At 66.1% G+C, this 18,868-nt stretch overlaps 1 protein-coding gene across 1 annotated transcript; it reads left to right on the top strand.

Moving 5' to 3' along the window:
* Nucleotides 1-2,239: 2,239 nt before the first annotated feature.
* ADAM8 (ADAM metallopeptidase domain 8) lies at nt 2,240-14,047 on the top strand (the record flags this gene model as incomplete). Its single annotated transcript, XM_079706450.1, has 24 exons — nt 2,240-2,285; nt 3,417-3,520; nt 4,434-4,510; nt 4,669-4,747; nt 4,845-4,921; nt 5,086-5,269; nt 5,583-5,642; nt 5,726-5,794; nt 6,098-6,267; nt 6,366-6,447; nt 6,741-6,889; nt 7,015-7,192; nt 7,448-7,537; nt 7,625-7,814; nt 7,910-7,991; nt 8,298-8,460; nt 8,898-8,975; nt 9,599-9,683; nt 10,389-10,503; nt 11,047-11,293; nt 11,675-11,740; nt 11,921-11,974; nt 13,259-13,336; nt 13,523-14,047. The coding sequence occupies 24 exons, from the start codon at nt 2,240-2,242 to the stop codon at nt 13,571-13,573; spliced, it is 2,574 nt and encodes an 857-aa protein (XP_079562576.1). The 3' UTR covers nt 13,574-14,047.
* Nucleotides 14,048-18,868: the final 4,821 nt, after the last annotated feature.

Below are 18,868 nucleotides of genomic sequence, written 5' to 3'. Positions count from 1 at the left end.
CTCAGCTCCTCTCGTTTCTCGGGGCTCGTGCACTCAGACCAGAGGGTCTGCTTGTCTGCGCGCTTTCCTGAAGCGAGCAGAGTCCCTTTAAAGAGTTTTCTGGTTTCAAGTCAGACAAAGTGAGGATATGTGGCCTCTGAACAACGTCAGGACAGTCACCAAGGTGCCAGGCGGGGGCGAGGTCTGGGCCTGATGTCCACACCTGTCCCTGTGAAGTGGGGCTGGGCTCCCTGGGGTCAGCAGGAACCCCTCACACCGCAGGCAGGGGATTGCTCCAGGCAGCAGGGGGCAGCACAGCCCCTTGTCCCGAAGCTGGAGCAGCCTGTGGGGTGAGTCACCGACACGCCCACTGAGGATGGAAGAGCTGCCTGGGGCGGGTGGCTGAGGCTGTGGCCTCTGTCCTGTGAGGCCCAGCCTTGTCCAGCCCCTCCCGACGGGCAGTGGGTGGCACTGCCAGCCCCAGGGGTGGCCTGCGGTGCTGCTCTGCTTGCCTCCCAGCCACCCTACCCTTTCCTGCAGAATTCCACGTGGGTCGTTTTCAAACTTCAGTTCGGACCGCCTGCTCCAAGTGACACCCCCCCCACCCACCGGCAGCTGAGGAACGACAGGTTTCCCCTAGGGGCAGGGGTCGGGCAGCTCCCAGCCCCGCTGTTGCCCTGCGGAGGGGGCACCCTGAGCTGGGGGTCTGGACTCAAGCCACAGACTGCTTCCTCTTCTAAGCTGCAGTGTGTGCGAGTGCACCCAAAATGCCACAGTCCGGGCTTCTGCAACACAGGCTCTGAGCAGAGGCCCCCACTGGCCCTCCCACCTGGCCCGAGGCCCAGAAGCCCTGCGTCCCTGTCCTTGGCTCTGGGCATTGGGCTTTCCTGGAGGAGACACCTCTGGGTTGCAGGTGTTGACGGCGGGAGGGGAGCGCCCTGTGGGCTTGGGGAGGGGTTCTCTGTGGTAGGGGGGCTCTGTGGGGCCACGTTGGTCCTGTAGGTGGGGTGGGGGGTGCTAGTCCTGAGCCCCTGTTGCCGAGTTCCCTGTTGAGGTCTGGTCAGCAGGGTGTGTAGTCCCGGCAGCTGGGGTTTTTGCCCAAATAGGGACACGAAGCCTTTGAACTTCTGCTATCAGATAACACGCAATACCAAAAAAGAGAAGTAAAATGGCCAGGAGGATTTGGGGTGGTTCACACGCATCGTTGTGTGAAACACGGTCATGTTTGGGCTCAGGGACACAAGCTGCCTGTGCCCCTTGCTCACTTTGGCCCTGGGGGCTTCTGTCACCCACGCCCGAGATACCCCAAAGTGTGTGCAAACCCATCCTGCCTTGTTTTCCTTTTTCTGCTGTTCACTTTGGGGGAAATCATGGTCCGTTGAACTTTGACCTCTGGTCTGGACCCACTGTGGGCACCACACTCTTTCACCTGAGGCCTTGATATGCTCTGATGTCCTGCCTTCCCAGGGGCACGTCCAGAATGAGGCTGGGGTGCCACCGGCCGGCTCAGCTGCAAGAAGCCTGGGTCCCCAGGTACCAGGCCAGAGTGGGGTGGCCCCAGCCTGCAGGGCAGGGCAGGGCGGGCAGAAACTGGGGGCCGGGGGCAGCAGCGGGCAGGCAGCTGCAGACTTTGGCCCATAGCGACCACATCCCAGGGCTGTCCACTGGGCCTCCACATCTGCCCTCTCCACAGAGCAGGGTCTGCTCCCTGAGCCAGGCGGCTGCCCGGCACCTGGCCCGCAGCCCCGCCTGTGTGCTCCTCTTGCCCAGTCTCCCCAGTGAGGCCTCAGGAGCCCGGGCTGCTGGAGCTTGCGCGTGCCTCACACGCAGCAGGGCCTCCACCCCCAGCGGGGCCCCGGCAGCCCCAGCCTGTATCCTCACCTGCATGGGGGATGCAATTGCAGGAGTGGCCCAGGTTAGTCTGTCCACCTGCCCTGCTTAATTCAGTCCACGTTGACAGAACTTCTGTGTGCTGAACACTGGATACGGGACACTGTCCAGGAGCCCCAGGGGACCAGAAGGAGACCGGGGAGGCGGGGTGGGGGCGGGACGTGCCCTCAGGTGTCCAGGCCCGGCCCCTCCCGGCCCCGAGGGGCTGATTGGCCGTTCGGGCAGGGGGCTGGTCGCTAGGGCAGGGCGGGGCGCGAGGGCATGAGCTTCAGAGGCGAGGGCAGGTCCAGAGCCGGCCTGAGCACGGAGCACCTCCCCGGCCCCCCCGGAACCGTGGGTTCGGATCTGGACCCCGCCTGCGCCGCCCGCCATGCACGGCCTCGGGCTCCTGCTGCTTGCTGCGCTGTGGCTACGGGGTGAGTGACTGCTAGGCGTCTGGCTCTGGCTGGTCCGGTCGCCTGGCCCCCTGCTCCCTGCGGGGGGCTCTGGGCTGGTCTCTGGGATTCGGCGGCGCAGAGGGCGGCGCAGCGGGGGCCAGTTGGCGGGGATGCCCCGGGCGGTGCACACACAGAACCTTCAAAAGGGAAGTGCGTGGGGAAACGGCCACCTGGGCGTTTCCTGTGCTGGAGGTGGGGACCGGCTGGGACAGAGCAGGGTGGAGGACCTGGCTGCTTCGGCTCCATTCCGGGGCCTCACGGGGATTGCCCACCTCCACGGGGACCCCCCAGCCTGGCAGGGAGGGGAGGGCCGAGGAGCAGTGGCCTGGAGCCGAGGGGTTGGGGGCACCCCAGGGGGTTGTTTGCCACATGGGGACCTGCCTCTCCTCTGGGGGGACTGACTGTGCTGCTGGCCTTGGCCCCACCCTCGCTCCTGAGAGCCTCCTGGGGTTCGGGAGGGAGGGTGCTTACGGGGGAGGCCCTCCGCATGGCCTTCACTCCGGGAGGTTTGCCAGATAGCGGTTACGGAGACACAACCATTAACGCCTTGAAAGAAGGAGAAAAGAGTCACCTGGGGAGTAGGTCTCCACCTCTGGGCCTGGGCTGGGTCCGTGCTGTCTGTTGTTGGATACGGGGCAGCTTCTAGATCTGGGCTGGGTGAACCCTGCGGAAGAGGGCTGCCAGTTCCCCGTTAGATGCCGTCACGTGATTAGTTGGGATGAAAAATGTCAGCTCTAAGCGCTGGACGGGCAGACCCGTCCCCCCGCGCCCCCGCCCAGGGCCGGTGTGTGTCCTCGTTCTGAGGGGCAGGGGGCATCCGGGTCACCCCAGGGTCTGGGAGGCAGCCTGGTGGGCTCCTGGAAGGGCAGGCGCTGAGTGGGGCCTCTGGGCGCTGCCAGGCGCAAGTCTGCCCGACCCCACCCAGGGCGGGGGTCCTGTGGCCTTTTTCACGCAGAACCCCACTTGGGCTGGGCAGCCAGGCCTCAGAGTCTGCGGTCCCCACGCTGCCAGGCGATTCCCCAAGAGGAGGTGCCGGCGCACAGCAGGCTGGGAAGGGACCCCCAGGGCGGGAGGGTGCCCTGTGCGCCTGCTGACGCCCCTCTCCTGCAGAGGTCGCCCCCAGGGCCACCCTGCCCCACGTGGAGCAATACGAGGTGGTGAGGCCCCGGCGCCTGCCAGCACCCCGCACCCGCCGAGCCCTGCCCTCCCACTTGGTAAGCCTGGGCAGGAGGCTGGCCTGGGGGTGCCTCCCCGGCCCCTCAGAGCCCGTTTCTGTCTGTGAGCAGGGTGATAGCTCCCCGTGTGCCCAGCGAGTTGTGAGGGGCCGCCTTTGGGGCTGAGGGCCAGGCGGGCTTCTGGGCTTTCGGGCAGGCCCCTGGGGAGCTCAAAACCCACCTGGGCCGTCTCTGCCTGGGCCGCCTTCCTCCTCCCCCCAGGCCTCACCTTCTTCTTCCGTCCCGCCCACCCTTGGGCAGGGCCGCAGCCGCCCCGCCTCGGGCCGCCCCGTCTTCTTTTCAGGAGCTCCGCCAGCCGCGGCCACTCCCCAGTTTCATTCCAGCGATTAGTCAGGCTCCTCCGAGACCGAGACCGAGACCGGAGGGGATGGCTCAGCAGGGCGCGTAGCTTACGCCTCGCGGGCGTTTAGGGCCGGGCTGGGATTCCCCGGGGCGCCTGGGGGCATTCCTGGGACCTGCAGCGTGTGCGCCTGCACGTGCCCAAGTGTGTGTCAAGGACAGCCCCGTCCTGACCTCGGGGTGCGGGCACAGCGCACGGTGTCCTAGGGGTCAGCTGCAGGCTGGGGCGCCCCGCCAGTCGGGCCCTGGGCTGGAAGGGGCGGGGCCTCACAGGGGCGGGTCACCGCCGCCGCCTGGGTTCTAAGGCTGCCTGTCAGGGGCCGTGTCCCCCCTCCCCTTATTCTCCTTCTCCCTGTGTGGACTTGTGAGGAAACCGAGGCCTGAGGCACCCGAGGCGGTTCCGGGTGGAGCTCCCCACCTGCCCACTGCCTCCGGTTCAGCCCGAGGCCCCACCTCCCCCTACTGGCCCGGTGCTACCCACCCCCAGGTTTGAGGTGGGCGTGGCTGGGGCAGGGCCCCTCTGTCTGGACCCCTCCCTTTTCTCCCGGCTCAGGGCCTGTACCCAGAGAGTGTGAGCTACGTCCTGGGGGCCGGAGGGCACACCTTCACCCTGCACCTTCGGAAGAACAGGTGAGCAGGGACCTAAGCCTGCAGCCTGCTCCCACCCCTGCCCCCAGCACACCTGTGTCCTGGGCATCCAGCTCCCTGGCCCAGCCTCTCCTCCACGCCAAAGGTGGCTGCTGTGGCAGGCAGGCGGGGCCCAGAGCATCACGGGGGCTCTTTTCCAGGGACCTGGTGGGCTCGGGCTACGTGGAGACCTACACGGCCGCCGATGGCTCCCAGGTGACAGAGCAGCTGCCGAGGCAGGTATGGCCCCCCGAGTGACCCCCCCCACCAAGGCCGGCAGTGGCAGTGCGGGGAGCGTGGGCACTGGCAGCGGAGCCCTCACACTCTCCTCCCGCAGGACCACTGCTTCTACCAGGGCATCGTGGAGGGGCACCAGGGCTCCGCTGCCAGCCTCAGCACCTGCGCCGGCCTCAGGTGGGTGCTGCCGACCAGGCGGGGTGCGTCAGGACTTCAGGGCCCAGCACTGTCTCACTCTCCAGTGAAGTGAACTGCAGCCAAGAAGAGACAGGTGGGCTGGGGGCACCGGCTGCCCTGGGGTCTCTCACTAACTCAGAGCCATGGCCTTCGCTCTGCCTCAGGGGCTTCTTCCAGGCCGGCTCCACCGTCCATCTGATCGAGCCCCTGGATGGGGGCGGGGAAGAGGGGCAACACGCGCTGTACCAGGCGCAGCACCTGCAGCAGAAGGCCGGCACCTGCGGGGTCAACGACAGCACCCTGGAGACCATCCTGGGGCCGCGGGTCTCGGCGGCCCTCAGGCCCCGGGTGAGGGGAGGCCCTGCCGGCTGCTTCCCCGTCCGCTCGGCCCCGTGCATCCCCAGACTCCTGGGTGCCCAGCGAAGCGGGGGGTGCTGCCTGCCGCCCCCGTGGCTGGGGTGGGCCTGGGCCTGGCTGCGCGCTGGCTGCAGAGCCAGCTCCTTAGTCTGCGCCAGAGCCCCACCCCAGCTCCTACCAAGGCTCCCCCAGCACTGTGGGGCCAGCTCCGGGGCCTGGAGATGCTCAGTGTGCGCAAACGGGCTGAGGACAGGCGGGCTGTGGCTGCGTGGCTGACCGGCTTCTTGTCCCCACTCCTCAGAACTGGCCAGTGCCCCGAGAGACCCGCTACGTGGAGCTGTTCGTGGTCACGGACAGCACAGAGGTACCTGGGGCGGGGGTGGGGGCAGGGGGCTGGTGGGTGCAGGCGGGCCGACAGGCTGCAGCTGAGGGTCTGCTGTCCTCCAGTTCCAGCGGTTGGGGAGCAGAGAGGCTGTGCGCCAGCGGGTGCTGGAGGTGGTCAACCACGTGGACAAGGTGGGGGCCGCTTTGCCCTGGGGGCTTCCTCTCAGCAGGGCCTGCCGGGACCCCGCGGCAGCACACACCCAGCCCAACAGAAACCCTGGCCATAGAGGCCTGTTGGGGCACCTGGAGAGGAGGAGAGGGCTGGCCATGGGGGGCGCCCGGCTGCCAGTAGAACCATCCGCCAGGTGATGGGGGGCGAGGACTCTGCCCCAGCCCTCGTGACCTGTCCCATCGCAGCGGACGCTGGGGGACCTCTGGCCCTTCGCTGGCCTCACCGTTGGAACCTGACCCTCGGGGCTCCCTGCCCTCTGGCAGCTTTATCAGGAGCTCGGTTTCCGCGTGGTGCTCGTGGGCCTGGAGATGTGGAACAGTGGGGACAAGATTCACGTCAGCACCCAGGCCGTCACCACACTGAACAACTTCCTGTCCTGGCGGGTGCAGGACCTGGCAGGGCGGCACCTGCACGACAACGCGCAGTTCATCACGTGAGTGGGCGGAGGGCTGCGCTGGCGCCAAGACGAGGGCGCTCCCACGGGAGGTGGGTTCCGAGGTGTCCACGTGCAGACACTGCTCTCCTTCCCAGCGGGGTCGACTTCGCAGGGACCACCGTGGGACTGGCCAAGGTGTCCACCATGTGCTCCCAGGACTCGGGAGCTGTGAACCAGGTGCGGGGGATCCAGCTGGGTTTGCTGGACAGAGGCTGGAGCTGGCCACTGGGGGTGGGGATCGGAGCTTGAGCTGGGGCCTGCGAGGGGGGACCTCAGGACCCAGGTCCACCTGCTGGTCCCTACGCTGTCCCATGGACACCTGAGCAGCTGCCTCTTCCGAAGGATGCACTGACGCTTTAGGTTTGAAAGAGTGATGTTGGCAGGAGGCACCGCCGAGCCCCTCAGCCTGCTGGGGGCGGGCGGGGGACTGGCCACCAGAGTGGCCCCAGCCAGCATGGCCCCTCCTGTAGGACCACAGCCCGAACCCCATCGGCGTGGCGAGCACCATGGCCCACGAGATGGGCCACAACCTGGGCATGGACCACGACGAGAACATCCAGGACTGCTACTGCCCGGTGCCGCGGGACGGCGGCGGCTGCGTGATGGCGGCCAGCCTCGGGTGAGGCTTGGCCCCAGCCAGCCCGCCTGAGGGCCTACCGCCCAGCAGGGGGGCCCCAGGGCGCGGGCGGCCGGCCCCCACCCACCCACCCACCCTTCTGATGACAGAGACTCCCCTCCCCACAGCTCCAACTTCCCCAGAAAGTTCAGCCACTGCAGCCGGGCTGACCTGGAGTTGTTCGTGGAGAAGCCCCGGATGGCCTGCCTGGTGGGCGCCCCGGACCCCGACCGCCTGGTGGGCGGCCCCGTGTGTGGGAACCGGTTCGTGGAGCGTGGGGAGCAGTGCGACTGCGGCGCCCCCCAGGTACAGGGCCGGGCCCCGCCGCCACCCTCTGCTTCCTGCCCGCCCACATGGGGGGCTGGTCCCCATCCATAGGCTGGGGTGACCGTTCCTGACCCCCGGGCGCCCTGCGCATGCACAGCGACACCTCCTGTCCTCTGGCACCGAAACGACTGGCAGGGCTCGTGGGTGGGAGTGACCAGACCACCCGAGGGAAGGGCCTGGGGCCAGCCCAGTGTGCAGCCCGCTCAGACCTTTGCCGTTGCCCCCGCCCCCCAGGACTGTCAGAACCCCTGTTGCAATGCCAGCACCTGCCTGCTGGCCCAGGGGGCCGAGTGTGCCCACGGCACCTGCTGCCACGAGTGCAGGGTGAGCTTGGGGTTCTGGGGCACAGCAGCAGGCGTGGGTGTTTGGGGACCTCCTGTTCCCGCGGTGAGCTTGGCTCTGCTGAACCAGGTGAAGCCAGCCGGAGAGCCGTGCCGCCCTGCAAAGGACCAGTGTGACCTCGGGGAGTACTGCGACGGCCGGCAGCCCGCGTGTCCCGAGGATGCCTTCTGGGAGAACGGCACGCCCTGCCCGGGGGGCTACTGCTACAACGGGGCCTGCCCCACGGTGGCCCAGAGGTGCCGGGACTTGTGGGGGCCAGGTGAGGCGGGCATGGGCCCTGATCATGGGACCCTCAGGCCTGCCAGGGTGGCTGCCGGTCCTGAGCCGGAGCGCTGACCTCCTCCTGCCCTGCAGGCGCTCGGGTTGCCGTGGAGACGTGCTACAGCTACAGCATCTCCGCAGGCTGCAGGAGCGGGATCCCCCTGGACTTTGGCAGGTGAGCGTCCCCCCGTGGCCCGACTCCCCTGGGTCCAGGGCACGGAATGTTTCCACCAAGAGAGTCCTCTGCACAAAGGAGTCCGGGAGCTGAGTCAGGGGCCTCTCCGGGGGCCTACCTGGCCCTGCAGGACCCCCAGGCCAGAGCATGCTGCCCTTTGGGAGAGCGGGTCACTGTGGCTGGGCCGTGGACCCCTGCGGGTGGACCCAGGGCCTCACCCACAGCTCCTGGTGCGCTGAGCACGGTTGTGAGCACCGAGCCGGAGTCCCCGCGGAGCTGGCTCCACGCACGCCCCTCTGTCCTCAGGGTCAACAGGTGTGGCACTCTGTTCTGTGCGGGGGGGCAGAAGCCCCCGGAGCGGGGTTCCTGCACCCTCACCTCCTCCTCAGGTGGTTGCCAGGCTCTTGTCCAGGACAGCAGCAGCGCGTACGAGCCAGTGCCAGAAGGCACCAAGTGTGGCAAGGAGCAGGTGGGCCAGCCGTGCCTCTCGGTCGGGCTGCTGGACCCCAGGGCAAGCTGACGGGGCCCAGAGCAGGGCGGTGGTGGCTGGAGGAGGGCTCTGTTCTGGGGAGAAACTCGGAAGGCGCTTGGGGGGTGCGGGAGAAGACCCTTCTCAGTTAATGGGTTTGAAGACTATTTGTCCTGCAAGCCCTCTGGGGATGGGTGGGGCCAGTCCTCTGTGGCCCTGGTGGCAGCAGAGGGCTGGCCAAGCAGTGCCTCCCCCTGTGGCCAAGGCCGGCCAGCAGATGGGCTGCGGGCGAGGCCACCGGGGGTGTGAAGGCTGTGGCCTGCCCTTCCGAAGCCCAGACACAGGTTTTGGGTCCGCTCTGGTTGATGGTGGAGAGCGGGGATGCTTCAAGCAGGGGTCTAGACTGGCTGCCTATGGAGACCCCCACTGCCCTCCAGGTTTGCTGGAAAGGCTTCTGCCAGGACCTCCGTGTCTACAGATCCAGAAACTGCTCTGCCCGGTGTAGCAACCATGGGGTACGTGGGCCCAGGGGATAGCCTGCCACCAGCCCTTAGGGCTTGAAAGATGTGCAGGCCGTGCTGAGGATAGCCCAGACAAACAGAGGGCAGAGGCTGGTGCCCTGGGACTGTGCCAGGAGCCTGCTGAGGCCTCCCGAGGCTGGAACTGACAGGGATCTGGGCGTCCCGTGTAGACACGGAAGCCCGGGGTAGTCACGGTGCCGGTGGACACGTGGGCCAGGCCGGTCTGATGTGAAGTGTCCTATTCTGAGCTCTTAGTAACCTGTGCTGTGACGTTGGGGAGGTCAGAGCTCTGAGGGCTTGAAACCGGGGGGCCTGGGGCAGTGCCCTCCTGTGCCCCCATCTCAGGAGGACAGCCTGCCCCGAAGTTGCCCTGCCCGTCCTGCGGCGATGCCTGCTTTGCTCAGAAAGCCCACAGCGGCCCGTCAGAGCCATCCTCCCTCACCCAGGGAGGGGCTGCTGCTGTCAGCACATCTGACGAAATCTGGGTGGTGGCGATCCTGGACCCCTAGCTTGTCCTCTGTCAGTAGGGGCCCCAGCAGAGCAGACGGCGCCTCAGTGGGCACTGGGTGGTGTGGCAGGTGGGGGTCTGGAGGACCTGATGCCTGGTCGTCCCCCAGGTGTGCAACCACAAGGACCAGTGCCACTGCCACCCGGGCTGGGCCCCGCCCTACTGCGCAGAGCTGCTGTCTAACGTGCGCACAGGTAGGCAGGGCCTTCTCCGCCCTGCGCCTTCACACAACTTCACAAGCCCAGGGGGATCTGGCTGCGGGTCCTACCTTTTCTCAGGCCACCTGGGAGGGGCCGAGAAGGAGGCCGTGTGTGTGCCCCTAAACCGTGAGGGGCATGTTGAAGATTTGGCCTTGCAGCCCCCGGCATCCGGACCCCACAGGTCCGGGCCGGGGACCAGGATCCCGAGTCCCCACCTCGGCCCTACAGGAGAAGGGGGGCCCGTCCCAGAGGGAGGGCTGCAGGGGCAACGTGGGACAGCGCCAGCTCCTTGCTGGGTGCTCCGCCCCATTCCGGGCCCGGGAACCTCGGGGCCTCCCACCCCCACAAGTGTCTTCCTCCCCAGTGGTCAGGCCGACAGGGCCTGGCCTGGCTGCACCCATGTAACTGAGGGCCTGGGGCCGCCCACCGCCAAGCCCTCCAACTGGTCCCCCGAGAGCCCAGAGTGCTGGCGTCATGTACCGGTTCTCAGTGCCAAGGGTCCTCAGATGGCCCTGGCCTTCGCAGGGAGCCCAGGGCTCAGGGTTGTTGGCGTGGCCAAGGAGGGGGCACCTTCCTCAGGCCCCTCCTTGGCCCCAGGCTGGCCTGGACAGGCGCTGAGCTGCCCGAGGGCCCTCCCAGCCCCTGCTGCCTCGAGGCACGTCCGGCCCTGGTGGCACCTGGCCTCTTGTGTGCCCACAGCGTCCGGGAGCCTCCTGGTGGGTGTGCTGGTGCCTGTGGCACTCCTGGTGCCTCTGGCGCTGACCCTAGCAGGCGTGGTCATCTACCGCAAAGCCCGGAGCCCCGTCCGAAGGAGGTGAGCGAGCTCTGGGCTTGCAGAGCGTCAGCACGTGTGTGCAGAGCGAGTCGCCTGCTCGCCCTGCTGGAGGGGAGAACGCGCTCCGGGCCCCCTGCCTTCGCTGACACGGGAGCAGGTGTGGGTTGTGGTGACAGGTTGGTGATGTGGAAACTCAGAGAGGACCCCCGTCTCCCCCTTGCACCCCAGCGGGCGCTGGCCCACCGCCGTCGGTGGACACTGCACTCTGAGCCTGCCCTGGGCTCTGGGTGTCCCCGGTGCCCACTCTGGGGAGACCTCGACCCCCACGCTGGCCGCAGCAGGACACACTTGCCCAGTGGCCTCAAAGTACCTCCTGCGGGCCCACCTGGACCCCAGAGCCAATGGGGCCAGGACACATGGGGCTGCCTCTCCCTCTGCGCGCGGCTGTCACTGGCGCACCCCGACAGGCAGCTGCAGCTGAGTGGGCCTCTGGCCAGGCCAGAGTTCCCATGCCCAGGAGCCCCAAGTCCCTGGGCTGAATCCTGAGGCCAGGAAGCACTGACCCATCTTATTTCTCCCCAGGAATGTGGCGCCCAAGACGGCCATGGGGCTCTCCAACCCTCTGTTCCATGAGGGGCACAGGACGCCGGTTCCCACCAGGGGGCCCCCAGAGCCAGGCCTTTCCTCCCACCCCAGCCAGCTGCCCAAACCCATGGCTTCCGCAGTGACCCCTAAGTGGCCACCCCCTGCTGTAAGCACCAGGCATCCCCAACGGGCTCCCCAGGCCACCCCAAAGCTCAGGCCAGGATGCGGTCCCCTGGGGCTTAGAGTGGCCACCACAACCGCCGTTTAGGGGCGAAACGAGGCTTTAGGACGAGTGGTCCGAGGACGCGCAGCAGCTGGTGACAGAATTGAATCTGAGGCTCGAGGCCTCTGCAAGGTCCACTTCAGGGCGGTTTTGAGGCCCAGACGCCCTTGCTGCCATGCAGCACCTCTGTGCATCCCCAGGGTTGTGGGAAGGGAGCATAACTCAGGGCCCTGCCCAGCGGTGGGGCAGGATGGCGCCCCCTGTGCACACACGGGGCTTTGTTCTTCCCACTCTGGGAGGGGCCGGAACCTTGGGTCCTCAGCTGGGTGGGGGCAGCTCCGAAGCCAGGGCTCCCTGGAGGTGGCCGCCCTGAGACCCAGGCTCACGGCCGGCTTCCTGCAGCCTCCAGCCGCTACGTCCAGCTCACCGTCCCCAGTTCCTGTGTATACCTGGCAGGCCCCGGGCCAGGTGAGTGGGGGGCTGGCAGAGGGGCCGTCGAGGTGGCATAAAGCAGGTCCTGGGAGGCGGAGGGTCTGGGGCTGGATTTGGTGGGCCAGGGACCCTGGGGTGGTGGCCACTGCACCCTCAGGGGGCCAACATGAACTGAACCCAGGGGAACTGGGGTCCTGACCGCTCCTCCCCGCCCAGCAGCTCAGACCTGCTCCGCCCACCAAACCCCTCCCGGTGCTGAAGGCCAAGCAGGTGAGAGGACCCCCGGGGGAGGGGCACGGGGGTGTGCGGGGCTGTGGGCTCCATCGTAGTGCTCCCTTTGGTTTGAGGCTTCAGGGGTTTGGGAAGGGTCTCTCCCAAATGTGAGTCACTGGTGCCCCAGCAAGCCCCCTGCCTTTGGGCTCGCTCGGGAGGCCCTCCTGCCTGTCCTGAGGTCTGGCCCTGGCGGGTCCCCTCCTTTGCTGGTAGCCCTGTGGGTACTGCCGAGGGTCCTGCGCACCTCTGGACAGGCACGCGCACCTCCCGGCCGGCGGGGAGGTCACCTGCTCTGGCGAATTGTGAGGCAGGGAGACCCAGGCTCCACTCTCCGCCCACCAGGAGCCTGGGGGGGCCCCACGGCAGCCTGTCCGCCGGGTGGTGTGGAGTCATCACTTGGTTGTAGTGGTGTCTGCAGGGCTCTAAACCTCTGTAGGGCCCGTCTTCCCTTAGTAGTTAATGTCGTGGGGATACTTGGAGCGATGCCCGGCTGGTTACTTCCTAAACTGACCCGCGGTGCCTCCATGGGTGGATCTCGCCTACCACAACCATTACTGTGGCGTTTGCTTAACGCACATTCTCTATTTTTTGCTTTTTAGTTTGAATTAATTTTAGAGTTACAGTGAAGTTACAAAAATAGTCCGTAAAAAAGTCTTAGGAGGGGTTTTGACAGGCCAAACAGGGAAGGGGGGTTGGGCAGAGAGATTTCTGGCCAAGGAAATGGTGGCAGCCAGGGAATTGTGCCGGGGGAGAAAAGTGCAGGCGACTTCTTCCCCTCTGCTCAGCAGGGCCCTTCTCCGTGTGCTGGGCCCACCCTGTCCCTCTGGCGCTGGAATGAGCTGCCTGGGCTGAGCAGGGGCCCTGCTGGAGGCCTTCCTTCTCCACTCCAGCCCTGGCCCCGGGAAGGCTGAGATGCAAACAAATGCAAATTACAGTAGTGGATCCTTTGCTTTAAAGCTTCCAAAGACCCACATTCTGGCAATTTAAGAGCTTTTCCTGGGTAATGTTGGGGTAAGGGGGAGGGGGGAGATGAGGGAAGAGGGCAGGGCAGTGAGATAAGCCGATGGGCCCCGGAATGGGGGCCCTGCCACATTTGGGTTCCATTCGGGGCAGTGGCAGCTGTGGGTGGGGAGGGGGTTGGGGGCACTTTTCTGTCGAGAGCTCAGCGAAGAGAAACGTGCAGACTGGTCTGGAGCAGAGGACCCAGGGAACTTTCTAGAAGGTGCTGGGAAGCCGGTGCCCTGGCCCCGCTGGCCATCAGCTGTGTCTGCCTCCTTCCAGGTCGTCAGGCCAACCTGCGCTCCACCGATGCCACCCGTCCAGCCCAGGGCCGGAGGGGCCCGGCCTGGACCCACTCAGGTGAGGCCCTCACACCCAGGGCAGTGCCCACCTGGCCGGGCAGAGCGAGCCGTCTTTCCCCAGCTGGCTGCCTGGGGCCCAGCCCTGAGAGGGTATAACATCCGCCCTAAGTAAAAGGAAATTAGATTCAGTTGTGCTCTTTGTAGCAGATGGTTTTTAATGTCAGTTCTTTCTTCCTTTTCCAAGGGAGTTGTTGGCCCAAAGGTTGCTCTGAAACCCCCCGTCCAGAGGAGGTGATGGGGCCCGACCTCAAAGCACCCTGGGGGGCATCTGTGCACCTGTCTGGACGTTGCCTGTGGTCATGTGACCTCGCCACCAGCACCGACAGACCAGCTGCCTGGCCCCAGGCCCTCCGTCCCCCTCCCTGAGGGCTGGGTCCACTGTGAAAAGTCCTAGCAGAAGAGCCAACTCCTCATGGCCAGCACCCCACGGTCACAGCCCAGGCCCTCTCCACCCAGGACTCCGCGGTCGGGCCCTTGGCTGCTGTCCTGACCTCAGGAACGGGGGCCAGGCCACTGCCTCCTCACCCACGTGTGTCTCCAGACTGCCACTGGTATCCTGTCTGGGTCTCTGGAAACCTCAGATGCACATTCAGTAGGGCTGAAAACTTTAAAAGTTTCTGTATTGTACAATTAAATTATTGATCAAATTCTAAATGACGGGAGGTCGGTGGAAAATGTTGCATATGCGAAACAATGTGGAATTTATAAGATTTATGGGTCCAACCCTTGTTAAAATAAAAGTCTACTGTAAATGGGTACGGTCAAACTTTCCCCTTCTTTTCTTCTTAGACTTTATCGTAAGCCCTCCTCTGCTTAAACTAAGCAGCCTGGTCCGCCCGCGCGGAGCGGGCCACTAGCACCCAAGGTGGCTGGCGCCCCTCCCCTTCCGACCCCGCTCTGGTCTCCCGGTAATGGCCCGACCACCCTCCCGGCTCCATGGTGGGCGCTGGCACGCTGGGCGCCGCCAGGCCGGGCCCCCCCCACCCACCGGCCCGGCCGCCGCTGCTGCCCGGCGCCCTCTGTGGCCTCTACGCCTGGCTGGACGCACTGCCACTCAGCTGCCACAAGCGCCACCTGGCCTGGGACTTCAGCGACGGCGGTGAGGGCAGGGCGGTGGCCACGACGGGGGCCGGGGTGACCGCTGGTTGTCCAGGCCGCAGGGCCGCCGCCTGTCAGCCGGGTCCTGGCGCTCTCTGCTCAGGGGAAGAGCCCAGCGGTCATCCCTCCCAGCCAGCGAGAGCCCTGAGAGAGATGAGCCGGTAGTCGGGACGGCCAGGCAAGGGCCGCGGCCCCGGAAGGGTCCCCGCTCCCCGGACTCCCTGCAAAATGCAGAAGACCCCAGAGGCAGGGCGTGAGGGGCCTCTGGAAGGAGTGGGCAGGACATGGGAGGGGCGCTGCCTCGATGGCCCCAGAAGGAGGAGGAATGCGGCAGAGGGGGGCCGGTTATGTGTTCGACCTGGCCACGGGAACTCCTCCTGCCCCCGGACCCCGCGTCCCCCGGGGGAGGATGGGGCAGACTGGGGGTCTCCTAGCAGCTCCTCTGACCCCGCCGGCTCTCACAGCCCTCTCCCCTGGGGCGCCCACACCCTGCGGGTGCTCTCCAGGACTTCTCTCTGTCCGCATCCACCTCGGAGGCCCTGGATGACTGATGATTTAAGGAATCCAAGGACTCTCAGCTCACCTCGCGCCCCTGCCTGCTCTGCCCCAGCGATGCCGGCCGAGATTGTGAAGCTCTTCCGCCCCCGGCTGTGGACCTGCACAGCTATATCCCCACCTGCAACACGGACCAGAAGCTCAACGGGCAGGGCTTCGCGGCGGGCTTTCCGCCCCCTGCCTTTTCTGCTGGGGCCCCACTCCTCACTCTCCAAGGCTGGCCTGGACGGGCAGCCTCCCCCCAGCCCCTCCCAACCCCTGGGACAACTTTTCAGGCTGTGTCCCTGCTGTGAGTCTCCCTGACACTGTCCAGTCCAACCTGGGGCTCCTGGGGGCTCCCCGCCAAGAGGACAGCACCGGTCAGCTCGAGACCTGCTCAGCAGGGCACCAGCCTTGCCCTCTGACTGCGTGTCCAGATCATGCTGACCACACTGTCGCTCACCCACCCACCCGCCAACAGTTCTGGGTGACAGGCTCTGCTCAGGTCCAGCAGACACAGCAGTACACGGGCCCCTGCCTTCGTGGGGCTGTACGTCTGTGGGGAAGACAGATAAATGAAGAGATGGGACCAGTGTCATCTGTGACAAGTCACATGAGGGACAACGAGGCAGAACCCATAAGGCAGTGACAGTGAACAGAGTGGGGCTGCAGTGGGGAGGGGATGTCACCAAGGGTCCTCGGAGGACACTGCCTGCGGTGGGGATCACTGCCGTGGCAGGGTTGAGGACTTATTCTGAGGAGAGAGGGGACTTTGGGGGAGGTGGAGGTGGGGTGGGCTGCCCCCGCCCCCAGAGGCGAGAGGATGGCAGCTGCAGGCAGACGTGGTGAGAGGTCAGGCTCTGAGCACTTTGGAGGTGAGCTAGCAGGACTTCCGCCCAGAACAGAGGAGACTCGAGCAAGAGGATGCGTCCTCCGCAGAGTCCCTGGGACACTTATCGGGGAGGTGGTGGCCCAGGGTGGGACTCACCTGGCCTGAAGGCACAGGGCACCATGTGTCCTGTGACCCCTGATGGGGTGGCCGGGAACGAGATGGCCACGGGTCTCTGTGGGTACCAGGGCAAGCAGGTGCCCCTGTCCCAGCCCCTCTGCACGGAGGCGAGCCAGCCCTGCTGCCCGGCTCTGCAGGGCACTCTGCTCTGAGGGCTGCACCCTGCTTCCTCTGCAGGAAAGTCCTCCACAAGCTGGGTTTCTGTGTCTCGGAGGAGGAGATCCGCAAGGTGGTGGCCAACATGCCTGGGGCCATCGAGCCGGTCTTGTGTGCAGTGAGGGATAAGGTGGAGGCCAGTGAGGACCCGCCCGGCAGGGCTGGACGTGTGGGTACCGTTGTACAGCCTTGGAACCTGCTGTGTTTTGATGTCAGCTCATTATCTGCCAGAGAGTAAAACCAGGAAATAAGTGGGGATGGAGCCCCGGGTCCCCATGGCCCTGGGGCCCAGACTGCAGTGAAGTCTTGGCTGCGCTGCTGGTGCGGCCCCAGGCCAGGGCCCCTTCCAGCCTGACCCGTCTGCTTCCCTTTTCAGAAGTGCTCAGGCCCAGCACCCCCCAGCTAGCCCCTCCCCGCTCCCTGTCTGTGACTGGGAGGCCCAGGCAGGCCTGTCGGCGGTCTCCCCGCACAACGTTTGAACCCTCTGCAGGACCCAGGAGCCTCCAGTGGCGACACTGACAGACCGTGGGTGGGGCTCGCCACCTCTGCACACGCTGGTAATGGCCAACCCCACCCCCGACAGGTGGGCGCCCCAGGGCCCCGTCCACAGGCCGTGCGGGGTGGCCAGCGTTCAGTGGTCACCTCTCCAAACGGGGAGGCCGCTCAGAGGCACCGAGGGCTGCGCCTGGGCACCACGTTAGGCCCGACTGTGCCCCTGTGGCGCTGTCTGTGTGGGCTCAGCCCCCCACACCCCCACACCCCCGGGTGCCCGTCTCCCAGCCGGAGGCCCCGAGCTGGCGCTCCGCTTATCTCGCAGGCCTGCCGAGCCCCTCAGCGCCCTCCGGGGCGGAGGCTCTTGGGAGTCAGAGGGCTCCAGAGGAGACGGGCTGCTGGGCACAGAGGGTGGGCCCCATCTTGAGCCCTCTGCCCGCCCAGCCCCACCTCCACTGGCCCGCGGGCCAAAGGCCCCGGGTTTGCCTTTCAGTCGGGGCCCAGCTGGCGAGCCCTGGCAGCACCTGGACCCTGGGCTGCAGCAGCTGCTGGAGGAGAAGCAGGCGCTGGGCACGCTGCAGGAGGCAGTCAAGGTACAGGCCTGGGCGCCCCTCCAAGCAGCTCGGACTGGTGTGCAGTGAGGCGGTGGGGGGCAGGCAGGGCCCCTGACCGGGGACCCACGTTTAGTTTGATTATTTAAATACAGGACGCTCCGAAGATACCTAGAAGCCCCCATCCCCACAGACTGACCACCCAGCTTCACCAGTCATCAAACCCTGGGGCCCACGAGCCAGAGGCTGCAGACTCACAGGCAATGCCCCCGGATGTGCTGGACAGCAGCCCAGGGGCCGTGGGGCCGGGTCAGGGAGAAGGCACATCCCTAAGGTGCACACCTGGTTCTGGGGGCGCAGCCTGGTTCTGGGGGCACAGCCTCTTCCCCTCTCTCTCACCAAAGGTCTCCAGCATTCCTGGGTTCAGGAAGTGCTCAGGTCCCTTCATTGCCGCACAGCGACCACTGCGTGCTCCCCCAGCCCCCTGGGAGCACAGGCTGCATCTTTGGGCCCAAGACAATGGGGGGTGGGGCGGGTGTGCAGGCCGAACATGTCGGGCCTCAGGGTCCGAGGGGTTGTCAGGAATTGTGATGACAGTGCGGTTCCTGAAGGCTGCGTGGATCTTGACTCGGTTTTCTTGAGGAAGCAGGAAAGTGGTGTCATCGTGTGGTTTGCGTGTGTTGGACAGCAGAGAGGAAGTCGTGGTAGGAACGAAGCTGCAGTCTCAGCAAGGCCCCTCGCAGCCCTCGCGCCCATGGCCGTGGCTCTGGCCCCTGGGCTAACACAGGGGGCCCTGGCTTCCATGGGCCCTTGAATAACATGGGTTTGAATGGCGTGTGTGTTTTTCAGTGGATACGCACCACGGCGCTGCGCTGTGTGTGCTGCAGACCCAGGGTGCGGGACTGACCGTGAAGTTGTAAACAGGTTATTGGCTGTGTGTGCGGGGCGGGGCTGTTGGCACCCCTAACTTCCCACCGCCACTTCGCGCCGCATTGTGCAGCTGCCAACTGGGTTGTATTTTATGAAACCCAGAGGGGAAAACAGTTCACCTGCCACTTAAGATGGTGACACAGTTAAGTGCCCTTCCCGTGACTGTCACTGATGTAAGATAAAGCAGGTGGGGGGAGGGCCGTGGAGGAGTAGCAGCCGCCCAGGGGCCTGGGTGTGCCGGGGCCGGAGCTTCCTGCGGCGACTGAAATTAGAACTGAATCGGCGTGCTGCCTCGGGACGCCCCTGCCCTTAGCAGCTTGTCACTGGGGAGAGGTGTGGCCAGGCCGCATGGGGTGGTGGCACACCGGGCCTGCTGGTGCACCCTGCCCAGGGTCCTCGGAGGGGTCTGTCTGCTGAGAGGCCGACCCCCTGCCTCGGCCAGCTGGAGCCATCTGTCCTTGGACACGGCATCGAGGGGGCGGATGAGCTTTTTGAAATCTCTTCTGTTTTTCACCTGCTTGAGGGAGGCGGGCTCTGTGTTCCCGGTAAGGGGAGGCTTGCGCCGTGGCCTCCCTTGGAAGGAGGCTCAGGAGGGCCAGCGGCTGCACTCGAGGCAGGACAGCTGAGCAGGGGCGCTGGGCGGTCCCTCCCGACCGTCAGTCTTCCCGGGAGCGTCTTCTTGGCTGTTTCCCTTCAGAAGTGACCCCTGCACGTGGCGCTGCACCATACCTCAGCAGGCGTGCTCCAAGGACCTGCCGGG

The sequence above is a fragment of the Hyperoodon ampullatus genome, assembly GCF_949752795.1.
Source record: "Hyperoodon ampullatus genome assembly, chromosome: 1".
Classification (NCBI taxonomy): domain Eukaryota; kingdom Metazoa; phylum Chordata; class Mammalia; order Artiodactyla; family Ziphiidae; genus Hyperoodon; species Hyperoodon ampullatus.
This window is presented reverse-complemented; position numbering and strand designations above follow the sequence as displayed.